Source organism: Oncorhynchus clarkii, chromosome 28, assembly GCF_045791955.1.
Source record: "Oncorhynchus clarkii lewisi isolate Uvic-CL-2024 chromosome 28, UVic_Ocla_1.0, whole genome shotgun sequence".
Classification (NCBI taxonomy): Eukaryota; Metazoa; Chordata; class Actinopteri; order Salmoniformes; family Salmonidae; genus Oncorhynchus; species Oncorhynchus clarkii.
In genome coordinates, this window is record NC_092174.1 from 1,517,149 (window position 1) to 1,534,651 (window position 17,503).

At 43.1% G+C, this 17,503-nt stretch overlaps 1 protein-coding gene across 1 annotated transcript in view; it reads left to right on the top strand.

Annotated features, from left to right (window-relative positions):
* The first annotated feature begins 13,862 nt into the window (after positions 1 to 13,862).
* Positions 13,863 to 17,503, top strand: part of LOC139387144 (ANKH inorganic pyrophosphate transport regulator b) — a 100,911-nt gene continuing 97,270 nt past the window's right edge. The window contains exon 1 of the mRNA XM_071133172.1: positions 13,863 to 14,333. Coding sequence (XP_070989273.1) covers positions 14,196 to 14,333 — 138 coding nt within the window. The 5' untranslated portion in view covers positions 13,863 to 14,195. The remainder of the gene's footprint in view (positions 14,334 to 17,503) is intronic.

A 17,503-nucleotide genomic window follows, 5' to 3' on the forward strand; every position in this document is an offset into this window, starting at 1 on the left:
TTTGCCAGGAGTGATAACACGCGGGTGCTCTTTTACGAACTTCAGACGTGCAGATAATGTTTTTTTTTGGACAGCAGTGGCTTCTCCCATGAACACCATTCTTGTTTAGTGTTTCACGTATCGTACAATTGTCTCCAGAGATTTCTGCAAGTCTTTAGCTGACACTCTAGGATTCTTCTTAACCTCATTGAGCATTCTGCGCTGTGCTCTTGCAGTCATCTTTGCAGGACGGCCACTCCTAGGGAGATTAGCAACAGTGCTGAACTTTCTCCATTTATACACAATTTGTCTTAACGTCCATTACGTGGACCGATGAATATCAAGGATTTTAGAGATACTTTTGTTACCATTTCCAGCTTTATGCAAATCAACAAATCTTAAACTTAGGTCTTCTGAGATCTATTTTGTTTGAGGCAAATGCTCACATCAGGCAATGCTTATTGTGAATAGCAAACACAAATTTTGTGAGTGTTTTTTACAGGGCAAGGCATCTCTAACCAACATCTCCAATCTCGTCTCATTGATTGGACTCCAGGTTAGCTGACTCCTGACTCCAATTAGCTTTTGGAGAAGTCATTAGCCTAGGGGTTCACATACTTTTTCCAAGCTGCACTGTGAATGTTTAAATTATGTATTCAATTTAGACAAGAGAAATACAGTGATTTGTGAGCATCTCTGAAGGCCCACGGTTCTCCCATAGACCGGTCACTCTTGATGGAAACACCGCTGGGTACAGGTGACACTGATCTCTTCTGCTGGATTCGGCATTGACATGTTACGTGTCTAATTTATGCTACTTCAAGAAAATAAAACAAATATTTAATCACACAACAGACTTAAAGGGGTAATTCTGGGAATCAAGCATACGTGTAGGAATGGGTAGGAGAATTGTAAATGTGAAGGAATTAATTTATGCTAGTTATCTCTAAATAATACTATTCAATAAACCAATACGCATAAACTGGTAGAATTTGTTTGATTGGCTAACCAGCAACCCACTGATCTCCAAAGACAACAATTATATGAAATATCCTGGACCAATTATGAAATTGGTGCTAAATTAATACTCTCTCTATTTTGACCCCCTCTTCTCTTTCCCTAGGGAGAATTAATTTAGAGGCAATAGTCCTATTTTCTCTCTCAATTCACATGTCACAAGCCAAGAGAGGGTTTGGATGACGTTCTTGCTTTGCAGCTCAAAAGTACTGTAAATGTCACAGTAGCCACCAGCCAGGAGGCTAATAATTGCAACCTATTCAACTAGCTGAATACTAGCTACTATTAAGTAAGCAACTCTTTATGCATCTAATATATTACTCTTAATTTTTTAAACAAAACCATATTACACTCTTGAATAACGCAACAATTCATAAGCATGTGCAGAGAATTAAAGGTTTTATTTTCTCGTCTGTACACTGATTACATTTTAGCTTCAAGACAAAAGCAGAGATACTGCTAGCTAACGCTAACAACATGTCTTCATCAAGTAAAGTTAGCCTTTCAAAAATACATAATTTCAAATACACTGCTCAAGAAAATAAAGGGAACACTTAAACAACATAATGTAACTCCAAGTCAATCACACTTCTGTGAAATCAAACTGTCCACTTAGGAAGCAACACGGATTGACAATAAATTTCACATGCTGTTGTGCAAATGGAATAGACAACAGGTGGAAATTATAGGCAATTAGCAAGACACCCCCAAGAAAGGAGTGGTTCTGCAGGTGGTGACCACTTCTCAGTTCCTATGCTTCCTGGCTGATGTTTTGGTCACTTTTGAATGCTGGCGGTGCTTTCACTCTAGTGGTAGCATGAGACGGAGTCTACAACCCACACAAGTGGCTCAGGTAGTGCAGCTCATCCAGGATGGCACATCAATGCGAGCTGTGGCAAGAAGGTTTGCTGTGTCTGTCAGCGTAGTGTCCAGAGCATGGAGGCACTACCAGGAGACATACCAGTAGATCAGGAGATGTGGAGGAGGCCGTAGGAGGGCAACAACCCAGCAGCAGGACCGCTACCTCCGCCTTTGTGCAAGGAGGAGCACTGCCAGAGCCATGCAAAATGACCTCCAGCCGGCCACAAATGTGCATGTGTCTGCTCAAACGGTCAGAAACAGACTCCATGAGGGTGGTATGAGGGCCCACAGGTGCAGGACGCTTGGCATTTGCCAGAGAACACCAAGATTGGCAAATTCGCCACTGGCGCCCTGTGCTCTTCACAGATGAAATCAGGTTCACACTGAGCACATGTGACAGACGTGACAGAGTCTGGAGACGCCGTGGAGAACGTTCTGCTGCCTGCAACATCCTCCAGCATGACCGGTTTGGCGGTGGGTCAGTCATGGTGGGGTTGACATTTCTTTGGGGGGCCGCACAGCCCTCCATGTGCCTCCAAAGAGGTAGCCTGACTGCCATTAGGTACCGAGATGAGATCCTCAGACCCCTTGTGAGACCATATGCTGGTGCGGTTGGCCCTGGGTTCCTCCTAATGCAAGACAATGCTAGACCTCATGTGGCTGGAGTATGTCAGCAGTTCTTGCAAGAGGAAGGCATTGATGCTATGGACTGGCCCGCCCATTCCCCAGACCTGAATCCAATTGAGCATATCTGGGACATCATATCTCGCTCCATCCACCAACAGACTGTCCAGGAGTTGGCGGATGCTTTAGTCCAGGTCTGGGAGGAGATCCCTCAGGAGACCATCCGCCACCTCATCAGGAGCATGCCCAGGCGTTGTAGGGATGTCATACAGGCACGTGGAGGCCACACACACTACTGAGCCTCATTTTGACTTGTTTTAAGGACATTACATCAAAGTTGGATCAGCCTGTAGTGTGGTTTTCCACTTTAATTTTGAGTGTGACTCCAAATCCAGACCTCCATGGGTTGCTAATTTTGATTTCCATTGATCATTTTTGTGTGATTTTGCTGTCAGCACATTCAACTATGTAAAGAAAAAAGTATTTAATAAGAATATTTCATTCATTCAGATCTAGGATGTGTTAATTTAGTGTTCCCTTTATTTTTTTGAGCAGTGTAGGAAAGTACAGTAGGCCTACCTTACAACATTACAACTAACCATGCTTTATTTGGATAAATATCCTGCAAATCATTAGGCTACATAAAAGCAAATTGTGACTGAAAACGTGAGTATATAATTAACCGGGGAGTTGAGCTGTTTTATTTGGAAACCCATTCCCGCCACCCAAAAATAAAGCAAATATACTGTAGATCATACATATACAGTCGAAGTTGGAAGTTTACATACACCTTAGCCAAATACATTTAAACTGAGTTTCACAATTCCTGATATCATAGTAAAAATCCCTGTCTTAGGTCAGTTAGGATCACCACTTTATTTTAAGAATGTGAAATGTCAGAATAATAGTAGAGAGAATGATTTATTTCAGCTTTTATTTAATTCATCACATTCCCAGTGGGTCAGAAATTTACATAAACTCAATTAGTATTTTGTAGCATTGCCCTTTAAATTGTTTAACTTGGGTCAAACATTTCAGGTAGCCTTCCACAAGCTTCCCACAATAAGTGCATTTTGGCTCATTCCTCCTGACAGAGCTGTTGTAACTGAAAAAGCACACGCTTTTTCAGTTCTGCCCACAATTTTCTATAGGATTGTGGTCAGGGCTTTGTGATGGCCACTCCAATACCTTGACTGTTGTCCTTAAGCCATTTTGCCATAACTTTGGAAGTATGCTTGGGGTCATTGTTCATTTGGAAGAGCCATTTGCAACCAAGCTTTAACTGATGTCTTGAGATGTTTCTTCAATATATCCACATAATTTTCCATTCTCATGCTGCCATCTATTTTGTGAAGTGCACCAGTCCCTCCTGCAGAAAAGCACCACCACAACATGATGCTGCCACCCCCGTGCTTCACAGTTGCGATGGTGTTCTTTGGCTTGCAAGCCAAAGAAAAAAGCCTCCCCCTTTTTCCTCCAAACATAAAGATGGTCATTATGGCGAACAGTTCTATTTTTGTTTAATCAGACCAGAGGAAATTTCTCCAAAAAGTGTGAACTTTTCCCTATGTGCAGTTGCAAACTGTAGTCTGGCTTTTTAATGGTGGTTTTGGAGCAGTGGATTCTTCCTTGCTGAGCGGCCTTTCACATTATGTCGATATAGGACTCGTTATACTGTGGATATAGATACTTTTGTACCTGTTTCCTCCAGCATCTTCACAAGGTCCTTTGCTGTTGTTCTGGGATTGATTTTCACTTTTCGTAACAAAGTACGTTCATCTCTAGGAGACAGAACGCGTCTCCTCCTGATGGTATGATGGCTGCGTGGTCCCATGGTGTTTATACTTGCGTACTACTGTTTGTACAGATGAATGTAGTACCTTCAGGCGTTTGGAAATTACTCCCAAGGATGAACCAGACTTGTGGAGGTCTACAATTATTTTTTCTGAGGTCTTGGCTAATTTCTTTTGATTTTCCCATGATGTCAAGCGAAGAGGCATTGAGTTTGAAGGTAGGCCTTGAAATACATTCACAGCTACACCTCCAATTGACTGAAACTATGTCAATTAGCCTATCAGAAGCTTCTAATGCCATCACATCATTTTCTGCAATTTTCCAAGCTGTTTAAAGGCACACTAAACTTAGTGTATGTAAACTTCTTACCCACTGAAATTGTGATACAGAGAGTTATAAGTGAAATTGTCTGTAAACAATTGTTGGAAAGATTACTTGTGTCATGCACAAAGTTGACGTCCTAACCTACTTGCCAAAACTATAGTTTGTTAACAATACATTTGTGCAGTGGTTGAAAAATGAATTTTTTTGACCCCCGACTTCAACTGTAGGTTATGTTTCTTAATTTGTAGCATTGTGTGGCAATTTCCATTTATCCACATTGTAGATATCAGCACAGCAGAGCCGCTGGCCAACATGTGGCAAGCTGGCATTTGTTTAGACTGATTTGCCTCATGATTTGTTTGACAGGATTTTACTGTTTTGATCCCTAGGGCCAGGTTTTTTTCAACCATTTTACCTGACTAGAAAAAATCTGTTCCCATCATAGACAGCTGATGTATTACTGTTATACCCGGAATTTTACATGTTTAGGCTAGCCTACCTGTCACGCCCTGACCTTAGAGAGCCGTTTTATTTCTCTATTTGGTTAGGTCATGGTGTGATGTGGGGTGGGCATTCTATGTTTTGTTTTCTATGTTTCTTTATTTCCATGTTTTGGCCAGGTGTGGTTCTCAATCAGGGACAGCTGTCTATCGTTGTCTCTGATTGGGAATCATACTTAGGTAGCCGTTTTTTTTTCTCCCTCATTTGAGTGTGGGTAGTTAACTTTGTTAGAGGCATCATAGCCCTGTTAAGCTTCACGTCGTTTTGTATTGCTTATTGGTTTGCAGCCGGCAGGCATTTCAGAATGTAGTCTAACAGGGAAAAACTCAAAACAAGTCTCAAATATAAGGAAAAAGTCTATACATTTCAGCAGTTTCAAAAACATTGCTCTGCTATTACCATTTACTGTAGGAGTGTTGAGCTCAACGAGACATTTTAGTTTACATTGCCCTAGCCCTGGAGACGTGAGCATTTTGCAAGTTCACACAAACATATTGTCTCTCGAGAATCGATACCTCTCAAATGTCCCTTTGCTATCGTCAATGTGAAAATGGTTTTACATGAAGTGCTGCTCTCCTCTCTCTCCACAGAGAAACTCATTGTAAGGGCTGTTCCACTTCTGTTCTCGACATGTAAAACACCTACATTGCATTTGGAAAGTATTCAGACCCCTTGACTTTCCCCACATTTTGTTACGTTACAGCATTATTCTAAATGTTTTTTTTTAATCTTTATAAATCTACACACAAGACCCCATAATGACAATGCAAAAACAGTTTTTTTTGTTAATGTTTGCAAATGTATTAAAAATAAACTTAAATACCACATTTACATAAGTATTCAGACCCTTTACTCAGTACTTTGTTGAAGCACCTTTGGCAGCGATTACAGCCTAGAGTCTTCTTGGGTATGATGCTACGAGCTTGGCACACCTGTATTTGGGGAGTTCGATTGGGTTCAAGTCCGGGCTCTGGCTGGGCCACTCAAGGACATTCAGAGACTTATTCCAAAGCCACTCCTGCGTTGTCTTGGCTGTGTGCTTAGGGTCGTTGTCCTGTTGGAAGGTGAACATTCTCCCCAGTCTGAGCGCTCTGAACATTTTTCCCTCGATCCTGACTAGTCTCCCAGTCCCTACCACTGAAAAACATCCCCACAGCATGATGCTGCCACCACCACCATGCTTCACCGTAGGGATGGCGCCAGGTTTTCTCCAGACGTGATGCAAAGAGTATCTCATGGTCTGAGAGTTTTTAGGTATCTTTTGGCAAACTCCAAGTGGCTGTCATGTGCCTTTTACTGTGGAGTGGCTTCCGTCTGGCCACTCTACCATAAAGGCCTGATTGGTGGAGTGCTGCAGAGATGGTTGTCCTTCTGGAAGGTTCTCCCATCTCCACAGAGGAACTTTAGAGTTCTGTCAGAGTGACCATCGGGTTCTTGGTCACCACACTGACCACTGACCAAGGCCCTTCTCCCCCGATTTCTCAGTTTGGCTGGGTGGCCGGCTCTAGGAAGAGTCTTGGTGGGTCCAAACTTCTTCCATTTAAGAATGAGGGAGGCCACTGTGTTCTTAGGGACCTTCAATGTTGCAGAATTATTTTTAAATTGAACATCTACACTGCAACTATTTCTGTTACCACCACCCCCCTGCCAGTAATTATAGTAAGACGCCGTTTAACTGCCTATACACCCTTACTGCACTGTACTTCACAGTACAGTACAGTAAGAATATACATTGTCATCGGTACTTACTGTTTTTCATTTAGTTCAAAGATGACTGTATATTATATTCATTCCTGCATCAAGGTCAATGTTAGACTGAGTACATCTCACGTTTATGTTTAACTATAGTGTTCCAACAAATAAGAGGAGGTTGAGTACCTGAGTTTGCACCAGGAAGAGTTGAATGTTTTTTGTTGTAGTTGTAGACTTATGGTAGCAGAGATACAGTATGCAGATAATTAGACAGAATGTTCCATGTTCCTGTAATGTTGTAACAAAGGACAAATTCTGAACATGTATCACAGGTAACACGGCACACATAACAGGGGACCATTATACCATCCTATAAAAAATAAGTTGAAATATAGAAGGCTTTCTATAAAATTAACCAAATAATAAAATATGTGTCAGTACAGTGTGGATGTGCTATAAATCCAAATTCAAGATCAGATTCCATGTGTTTTTTTGCTGCTTACACATTACGAAAATTATCAGATATCAGTCATGGAAATAATTGGTAAATGATTAGAATCGGCTGCCTGTGTAAACACAGTCAAACTCTCTCGCAACCAGGCTGATGCCAAGCTGCAAGTTTTTTTGCATTTTTCTAACAATAAGTTACGTCATTTTTTTCAGATGCCCCTGGCGATGTAGATGTAACAGAGTTAGGAACGTAAACTCACTCCACAGCTAGCTTGAAATGTTGCCGATGGAGGTATAACTTTTGTATGGCTCAATTGGTTTGCACATTGTCAAGGAGGGCGGTCAAGTGTGTTGCGAAGCAGAGGATCACTGGTTTGAGCCCAATATGCTAGGGGGAGATAGGGGAGGAATCTAAACTGAAGCGTAGCGCATTGACCCAGATTACACAGTTATATCTACTTTGCAGTGCATGCTTTTTAACCTGTGCTGCAGCACATAGAAAGCATTTAATCAGCCCAACTGTATTTCAGCTCAGTACATTTTGCATTAATTTAGGTCCTTCCCTCTTTGTTTATGTCTCCCTCCCTCTCCACAGAATGAGGCTATGCACTGTTGATAGTTCGATAAACATGAATATAGATTATCATTCAGTAAGGTCAATTAATCAGTTATTAATTTACCAATTAGCATTAAAGCTACAGTCTTTTATAACAAAAAGAACGGCAACCTCACCACTTATTTTGGTATAAAGCTGAGGGATGGGACGAGGGAAATGTGAACCCTTAAATGCATAGACAGCACTCCAGATGGAAGTACTGATCTTAGATTGACTTACTTTCACATTTAACTGTAGTGTTCCAACAAACATTCACCCGAGTTTGTAGTAGGTTAAGTAGCCAACATACATTTGTTTGTGTAATCTCAGCAAGCTTGCTTGCTATTAGGTCAGGAACCCGGTAACAGGGGCACATGCATACAACACGGTCCACATATTTTTTTACTTATCATGTAAATACACAGTGTAGCAATGTCAGTAGTCTAGCTAACACTAAAGACATTCATTCATGCATTCATTTGTTAACTTCTCCCTCTCTTTTGCCTATTTATATTGTGCATTAAATGTCAGAAGTAAAACTTGGAGTCAGCGATGCTATATTGTAGTAGGCTATTATTCCAACTACAATATGGAGAAACAGTTTATTTATCTGCGTTGAACTCTCCTTACTTATGGAGTACCACAAGGTAGGCTAGCTGTCTCGGGCCCCTTATGGTGAAATGCATCTGACATCTGTTAATTCAGTGGGGACATTTTTTTATTGTATCAGTCAATTTTCAAATGATTGAATAAATAATTGAGCGTTATCTTTATTATAATGCCCCCTGTTGTCAACTAGATGGGGAACTAAACTACCAGGATGGATTTTGACATGAAGAGGAATTGTAAATATTGCATGTTTCCATAAATGACAATGTATTTACAGACTGAGGTGAAGTGGCTGGCATTGAAACCTGTACCTGGAAATTGTATTGTTAACGCATAGAACATGATTTTAGACATGTTTGCTAATTACTTGAAAATTAAATACAGATATCTCATTTACATAAGTATTCACACATGTCAATACATGCTAGAATCACTGTTGGCAGTGATTACAGCTAAGACTCTTTCTGGGTAAGTCTCTAAGAGCTTTGCACACCTGGACTGTACAATATTTTTTTAAATTCTTCCAGCTCTGTCAAGTTGGTTGTTGATCATTGCTAGACAGCCATTTTCAAGTCTTGCCATATATTTTGAAGCCAATTTAAGTCGAAACTGTAACTAGGCCACTCAGGAACATTCAATGTCGTCTTGGTAAGCAACTCCAATATATTTTTGGCCTTGTGTTTTAGGTTATTGTCCTGGTGAAAGTTGAATTGTCTCCCAGTGTCTGGTGGAAAGAAGACTGGACCAGGTTTGCCTCTAGGATTTTTTCTGTGCTTAGCTCTATTCCGTTTCTTTTCTTCCAAAAATCTCCGTAGTCCTTGCCGAGGACCACCATGCTTGCAAATTAAAGTGGTACTCAGTGATGTGTTGAGTTGGATTTGCCCCAAACATAATGCTTTGTATTCAGGACATAAAGTTAATTTCTTTGTCAAATGTTTTGCCGTTTTGTGCCTTATTGCAAACAGGATGCATGTTTTGGAATGTTTTTATTCTGTAAAGGCTTCCTTCATTTCACTCTGTCATTTAGGTTAGTATTGTGTAGTAACTACAATGTTGTTGATCCATCCTCAGTTTTCACCTATCACAGCAATTAAACTCTGTAACTGTCTAAATTCATCATTGTCCTCATGGTGAAATCCCTGAGTGGTTTCCTTACTCTCCGGCAAATGAGTTAGGAAGAACGCCTGTATCTTTGTAGTGACTGGGTGTATTGATACACCATCCAAAGTGTAATTACTAACTTCACCATATTCAAAAGCATATTCAGTGTCTGCCTTTTATTTTTACCCATCTACCAATATGTGCCCTTCTTTGCGAGGCATTGGAAAACCTCTAGGTCTTTGTGGTTGAATCTGTGTTTGAAATTCACTGCACGACTGAGGGACCTTACAGATAATTGTACTGTGTGTGTGGGGTACAGATATGAGGTAGTCATTCAAAAATCATGTAAAACACTATTATTGCACAGAGTGTCACGCCCTGGCCTTAGTTATCTTTGTATTCTTTTTGGTTAGGTCAGGGTGTGACATGGGGGATTTATGTGTTTTGTCCTGTCTAGGGGTTTTGTAAGTTTATGGGGGATTTATGTGTTTTGCCCTGTCTAGGGATTTTGTAAGTTTATGGGGCTGTTTTCTTTCTAGGTAAATTGTATGTCTATGGTTGCCTAGATGGGTACTCAATTCGAGGCAGCTGTCTATCGTTGTCTCTGATTGGGAACCATATTTAGGCAGCCATATTCTTTGGGTATTTTGTGGGTGATTGTTTCCTGTGTCAGTGTTTCTGCCACATGGGACTGTTTTGTTGCCAGGTCACTTTATTATTTTGTATTTGTGTTCATGTTTAGTTTTCTTATTAAAAACCATGGACACCTACCACGCTGCGTATTGGTCCGATCCTTGTTTCACCTCTTCAGAGGAAGAGGAGGAAATCTGCCGTGACAGAATCACCCACCAAAACAGGACCAAGCAGCGTAGTTACAGGCAGCGGCAGGAGGAGCAGCAATGTCAGGATTTTTGGACATGGGAGCAGAATCTGGACTATAATACTTGGGAAGAGATAGACAGGTGTGCGGTCGACCCAGGGAGAGTGCCGGAGCCCGCCTGGGATACGCTGGAGCAGTGCGAGGAGGGTTACAGGAGAATGGAGTTGGAGAAACGAGCACGGCGGCGCGGTAGGAAGCCCGAGAGTCAGCCCCTAACATTTCCTGGGGGGGGGACACACAGGGAGTATGGCGAAGCCAGGTAGGAGACCTGCGCCAACTTCCTGTGCTTACCGGAGAGCGAGAGAGACCGGGCAGGCATCGTGTTATGCTGTGGAGCGCACGATGTCTCCAGTGGGGGTGCATAGCCCGGTGCGGTACATACCAGCTCCTCGTATCGGCCGGGCTAGAGTGGGCATCGAAACAACTGCCATGAAACCGGCTCTACGCATCTGGTCTCCAGTGCGTCTCCTTGGGCCGGCGTACATGGCACCAGCCTTACGCATGGTGTCCCCAGTTCGCCTGCACAGCCCAGTGCGGGCTATTCCACCTCGCCGCACTGGCAGGGCGACCGGGAGCATTGAACCAGGTAAGGTTGGGCAGGCTCGGTGCTCAAGAGCTCCAGTGCGCCTGCACGGTCCGGTCTATCCAGTGCCACCTACACGCACCAGCCCTCCGGTGGCAGCCCCTCGCAAAGGCTTCCTGTGCATGTCCAGAGCCCAGTACTCCCTGTTTCTCCTCCCCGCACTCGCCCTGAGGTGTGTGTCCTCGGCCCAGTACCACCAGTGCCGGCACCACGCACCAGGCATACAGTGCGCCTCATCTGTCCAGCGCTGCCAGAATCTTCTTCCTGCCCAGCGCCACCAGAGTCTCCCGCCTGTCCAGAGGTGCTGGAGTCTCCCGCCTGTCCAGAGGTGCTGGAGTCTCCCGCCTGTCCAGAGGTGCTGGAGTCTCCCGCCTGTCCAGAGGTGCTGGAGTCTCCCGCCTGTCCAGAGGTGCTGGAGTCTCCCGCCTGTCCAGAGGTGCTGGAGTCTCCCGCCTGTCCAGAGGTGCTGGAGTCTCCCGCCTGTCCAGAGGTGCTGGAGTCTCCCGCCTGTCCAGAGGTGCTGGAGTCTCCCGCCTGTCCAGAGGTGCTGGAGTCTCCCGCCTGTCCAGAGGTGCTGGAGTCTCCCGCCTGTCCAGAGGTGCTGGAGTCTCCCGCCTGTCCAGAGGTGCTAGAGTCTCCCGCCTGTCCAGAGGTGCTAGAGTCTCCCGCCTGTCCAGAGGTGCTAGAGTCTCCCGCCAGTCTGCAAGGAGCCTACAGACCCACCAGTCAGCCAGGATCCTCCAGACCCGCCAGTCAGCCAGGATCCTCCAGAGCCGCCAGTCAGCCAGGATCCTCCAGAGCCGCCAGTCAGTCAGGATTCTCCACAGCCGCCAGTCAGTCAGGATCCGCCAGAGCCGCCATTCAGCCAGGATCCGCCAGAGCCGCCATTCAGCCAGGATCCGCCAGAGCCGCCATTCAGCCAGGATCCGCCAGAGCCGCCATTCAGCCAGGATCCGCCAGAGCCGCCATTCAGCCAGGATCCGCCAGAGCCGCCATTCAGCCAGGATCCGCCAGAGCCGCCATTCAGCCAGGATCCGCCAGAGCCGCCATTCAGCCAGGATCCGCCAGAGCCGCCAGTCAGCCAGGATCTGCCCTTCAGTCCCGAGCTGCCCCTCAGTCCGGAGCTGCCCCTCAGTCCAGTGGGGCCATTTAGTAGGGTTGCCAATCCTAGGACGGCGGTGAGGGTCGCCGTTCCTAGGATGCCACAAAAGCGGACTAAGACTATGGTGGAGTGGGGTCAACGTCCCACGCCAGAGCCGCCACCGTGGACAGACGCCCACCCAGACCCTCCCCTATGGGTTTAGGTGTGCGGCCGGGAGTCCGCACCTTTGGGGGGCGGGGGGGGGGGGGGGGGGGGTACTGTCACGCCCTGGCCTTAGTTATCTTTGTTTTCTTTTTGGTTAGGTCAGGGTGTGACATGGGGGATTTATGTGTTTTTACCCTGTCTAGGGGTTTTGTAAGTTTATGGGGCTGTGCCCTTTCTATGTAAATTGTATGTCTATGGTTGCCTAGATTGGTTCTCAATTAGAGGCAGCTGTCTATCGTTGTCTCTGATTGGGAACCATATTTAGGCAGCCTTATTCTTTGGGTATTTTGTGGGTGATTGTTTTCTGTGTCAGTGTTTGTGCCACACGGGACTGTTTCGTTGCCAGTTCACTTTATTATTTTGTATTTGTGTTCATGTTCATGCTGCATATTGGTCTGATCCCTGTTTCACCTCTTCAGGGGAAGAGGAGGAAATCTGCCGTGACAAAGAGTGAGTCCATGCAACTTATGTTGTGACTTGCTAAGTAAATTACGATCTGAATGTCACTGGCCTACACAAAATATCCAGTGACATTCAGATCGTAACACAATCAATGTGGAAAGGTCAAGGTGTGAGAATAATTATCTGAAGGCACAGTAATTGAAGAAAGACAAACCTTGCGGCTCTGATTCAGCATGTACTAGTAGCCTAGGCTATGACTAAAGCATGTTGACTTGTATGTCACTATAGCATTGCATTGGATATTGCATGGTATTGAATAAGGAGTTTCTGGTGTGCCCATGATTTGGTGCAATCATCTACATACAGTAAGTGGCTCATTCAACTTGATATATGAGAGAGCGAGATGGGCACGTTCTACAAATGTACACTTTGGAATGAGCAGTGCACGTGCCAAGAGATATCATTGAACAAATTATTAGTAGCTGACACTGTCTGAAAAGACCACTTTGTTGTTAATTAGGTCAAATTAGTTTATATTGGATATTTGGTTCAGAATCGGGATGATGGACAAAAATCCACAGGTTTTATTTTTGGGAATATTATATATATATTTTTAGCTTTCAATATTTCAAGCAAAAAGAAAAGTTGGATTTTTGTTAATCCTCCCCTGATTCTGAATATATAATATATAACTTTGTCTAAGAGAAATTGAAGATTGAAAGCTACATGAATTCAAAAAATAAAAAGGTGTGTCCATCCTCCCCGATTCAGAATTCATCATTTTTATAGTCGTAGGACACTTTGTCTAAGAGCTATTGAACATTAAAAACGAAATCATACTATACAAATAAATCCACACCTTTTTTTTTTCTCCATCCACCCCTGATTCAGAATACACCATATTCATAGTCATGGCATGCTTGGTTCAATAGCTATTGACGAGAGAAAATCTAATGTCCCGAATATCTAATACAAAACCAATTTGACCTTGGTCGCGTAGTTTTGTTGTCCAGGCTAGCGTATGGTTTTCGGTGCGCAGCTGGTGACGTCCAGAAGAGGAGTGTTATTTATGTGGCGACCCCCACGTGCTGAAGGATGGTGATGTTTAAAGTACAGTTAACCATGGGACCATCAACATAATAGCGGCTTTGCTGGGCTGCAGCGATACCGCGGCCTCCAAACCGTTTCCATATTGGGCTCAATGTAATTTGACAAAGGAAGAAGTTGTGGTTGGAACAGCAGCGCGTTAATTTCATGGTTTTATTTTTCCCTCTCCTGATGGATGAACAATGGAGAGTCCGTCAACAGAAATTTCTGGTGAACCTCCTCTTCGCCCCTGCGTTAGATCATTGTTGTTGATGCTGTTGTGTAGGAGGCAGGGGGCGGACCTGATATTTTAGGATTTCTCCTAGAAAAGACCGAGAACATCGGGTGGTCACTCGCGTTTTTCATCCTCTCTTAGTTCTGTAAGCAGCTGATGCTGGTTTTGCTGTCTATCATCCATCCACCCGTTGATATTATGGTGAAATTCCCATCTCTAACCCCCTACTTCCCGCTCATCCGATTCCTGGTTCCTCTCGCTATCACGAACATAGCCATCGACCTTGGTGAACAGGCAAGTGCTACTATCATATCCCTATTCTATGATTTTTTTGATTGTCATGTCAGTGAATAACAATAGGTATAATAGTAATAAAACATTTCTCAATGACTCGTGTTTACATAGGCGGTGTGAATCCCACCTTGGTAGGCAATTTAACACCAGTCGCATTTCCAGTGCGCTTCGTTTGGAATTTTAGTCATTGGCAACGGGGACTGACATCCAGTGGCGTAAAGTACTTAAGTAGTACTTTCAAGTATTTATACTTAAGTCGTTTTTTTTAGGTATCTGTATTTTACATTATTGACAGTTTACTTTTACTTCACTACATTCCTAAAGAAAAGTATGCACTCTCTACTTCATACATTTTCCCTGACACCCAAAATTACCTTTGAATGCTTAGCAGGACAGGAAAATGGTTTAATTCACACACTTATCAAAAGAACATTCCTGATCATCCCTCCTGCCTCTGACCTGTCGGACTCACTAAACACAGCTTCCTTTGTAAATTATGTCTGAGTGTTGGAGTGTGCCCCTGGCTATCTGTAAAAAAAAAAAAAAAAAGAAATTGGTGCCTTTTGGTTTGCTTAATATAAGGAATTTGAAATGGTTTATACTTTTGATACTTAAGTATATTTTAGCAATTACATTTACTTTTGATACTTAAGTATATTTAAAACCATATACTTTTAGACTTTTACTCAAGTAGAATTTTAGTGGGTAACTTTTACTTGAGTCATTTTCTATTAAGATATCTTTTCTTTAACTCAAGTATGACAATTGGGTACTTTTCCCACCACAATGTCATCTCCCTGGAGCCTAGTGACAAAGCCATCAATTCCATACCATCAACCCCACAGTGCGTTGCCTGTCTTGAGGTGTAGCCTATCCTCATCTCTTGCGGCACCTTTTAGGTTGCTTGCCTACTAGGATGGGAACAGTCTCTGGGAAGACATTGAAAATGGTGGGTTACACAAACAATGTTAGTGGATCACCTGTGTGCGTCAACAGCTGGCCATAGTATCAGCAAACATGTGTCAGGGCACATAAAAGAGTAGGACAATGCAAAACCAAAATGAGCTAGATGATTGTGCCGTTATGGGTGGCCTGATTTGGCTACATGTGGCCTATAATAGTAGTCACCCCCAAAGCGTACCTTGTTGAAACCCCCAAACTAATTTGGGAGATCAAACTAGACAAGGCTGTAATTCATTTTAAAGGGGCAATCTGTGATTGCTACATAAAAAAATATCCATGAAATATATCCATTGATTATTGAAGAATATAACTTAGCCTGGAGTTGGGAAACTCTGCTCTACATAGGCTACATATTTTGCTTGCATGCCTACCATTTCTGTCTAGCAGCTTGTGCACAATACTAAAATGACAACATGATATTTGAGGCAAGGGGCATTTCAATATAGCCTATTCAAATGTTATGATGTAGCCTATATTCAACACTGTCCATAAATGCATAGACACATATCAGAATTCAAATAGCCTAATTACACCAGCAAAATGGGTAAGAAGGGAAATAATAAAAGTATGGGGAATAACAGTGTTCTTGCTGAGAAAAGCACACCAATTAGTCTATATTTTATCTCATTGTAGTGGATGGGAGTTGTTCTATTGACTTAAATCAACTATGGTGACCAAATAACATTAAACCAATAATAAAATCTCCTGAAGACAGATGACATCGCCTAAATCTGCACCTACACCCAACACAACTTATCTTTAAATGCAGCCCCCCCCCCCCCCCCCCATAGAATCAGTTACACATTTGGGTTCACAATCTGTTTGGGCAAAATAATGTTCATAAAACAATTAGACAAATCAGGTCACTCTACCAACATTTCTGGTGAATGCTGCCTTTTTGTTGTTACAGCCTAATGTGCCTAGTGCTAAATGCCCAATGGCCAAACAAGGTGAATAATGTAGCCTGGATCTGGGCTAATGTAAGTGTTGGATTCAATCACTAGTAGTAGGCTTATGTGACTTGCTTCAGGAAACTAGCCGTATGTTCTCGTATCACTACTGCACAGGAGAGCTATTTGAATGCTAACTTTTATTATTTATCAAAATGCCTTCTGGAGCATGTGAACTTTCATGTGCCTTAATAGCAAACTTGTATGTCATCTGTAAACATGAATAAAATGGTTAAATTACGAGCCCAGTTGGTTTAGCCACAGAAAAAGGCAGCAACTTTCTGCTAGCCATGATTGGCTGAGATAATGAGTGGGCTGGACACGCAGAGAGAAGAGTTCAGATTGGTCTGCCATGTACCACGCTTCTGTCTATAAAATGAGCTGGTCAGTATGTATAGGTAATCCTTTCAAACAAAGCTTTTTTTTTAAGATATCACATAGTAGAACTGCATAAGTGTAACTCTCCACTTTCTAGAGGACCGAGATGTAGAAAATTCTGGCATTGGATTGCAAATATGCAGACGGAGTGGAAAAGATAACATACAGAAAGAAGGCTGTTGTATAAAATGCCTGTCTCCGGATTACATCTTTAAACTAAGGGCAACCGTGGTATCTGTGACAGAGAGGGAGAAGTGTCCATCCATGTATATGGGTAAGATAGTCTAGCTAGCTAAATGTTCAAATATGACATGTTTCTAATTTGGTCAGAAAGTTGTTTTCATTTCAAGTTAAGGTGTACTGTTAGCTAGCTAGCTCGCTAGCTAAAGTTACATGTATGATCTGTGTAGTTATATTATTCGTTTCTCAGAGCCATTTGCATTGCTATTTATAACCTAATGTTAGCTAGCTTACATTGAACCTGGTTGGTTAGCTACCTGCAGATTCATGCAGTGTAGTAATGTTATGAGTTGGGATTATGTTTCATTGTTTACCTAGCTAGCTACATATTTCAACAGGACTCCACTATGCAAGTAACCATTTCAATAGAATGTTCATGATGTCAGGGCAACAACTGTCAATAGACATAGCTGGTAAATCCACTCTGGTTATCTACGATGAGACCTGGCAGTGTGGTGCCATGACAACAACCTCTACCACATTGTGAGCAAGACAAAGAAGCTGAGTGTGGACTGTAGGAATAGCAGGGCCGAACAGGCCACCATTAACATTGACAGGGATGCAGTGGAGCGGGTCGAGAGTTTCAAGTTCCTTGGTGTCCACATCACCAATGAAACTGTCATGGTCCAAACACACCAA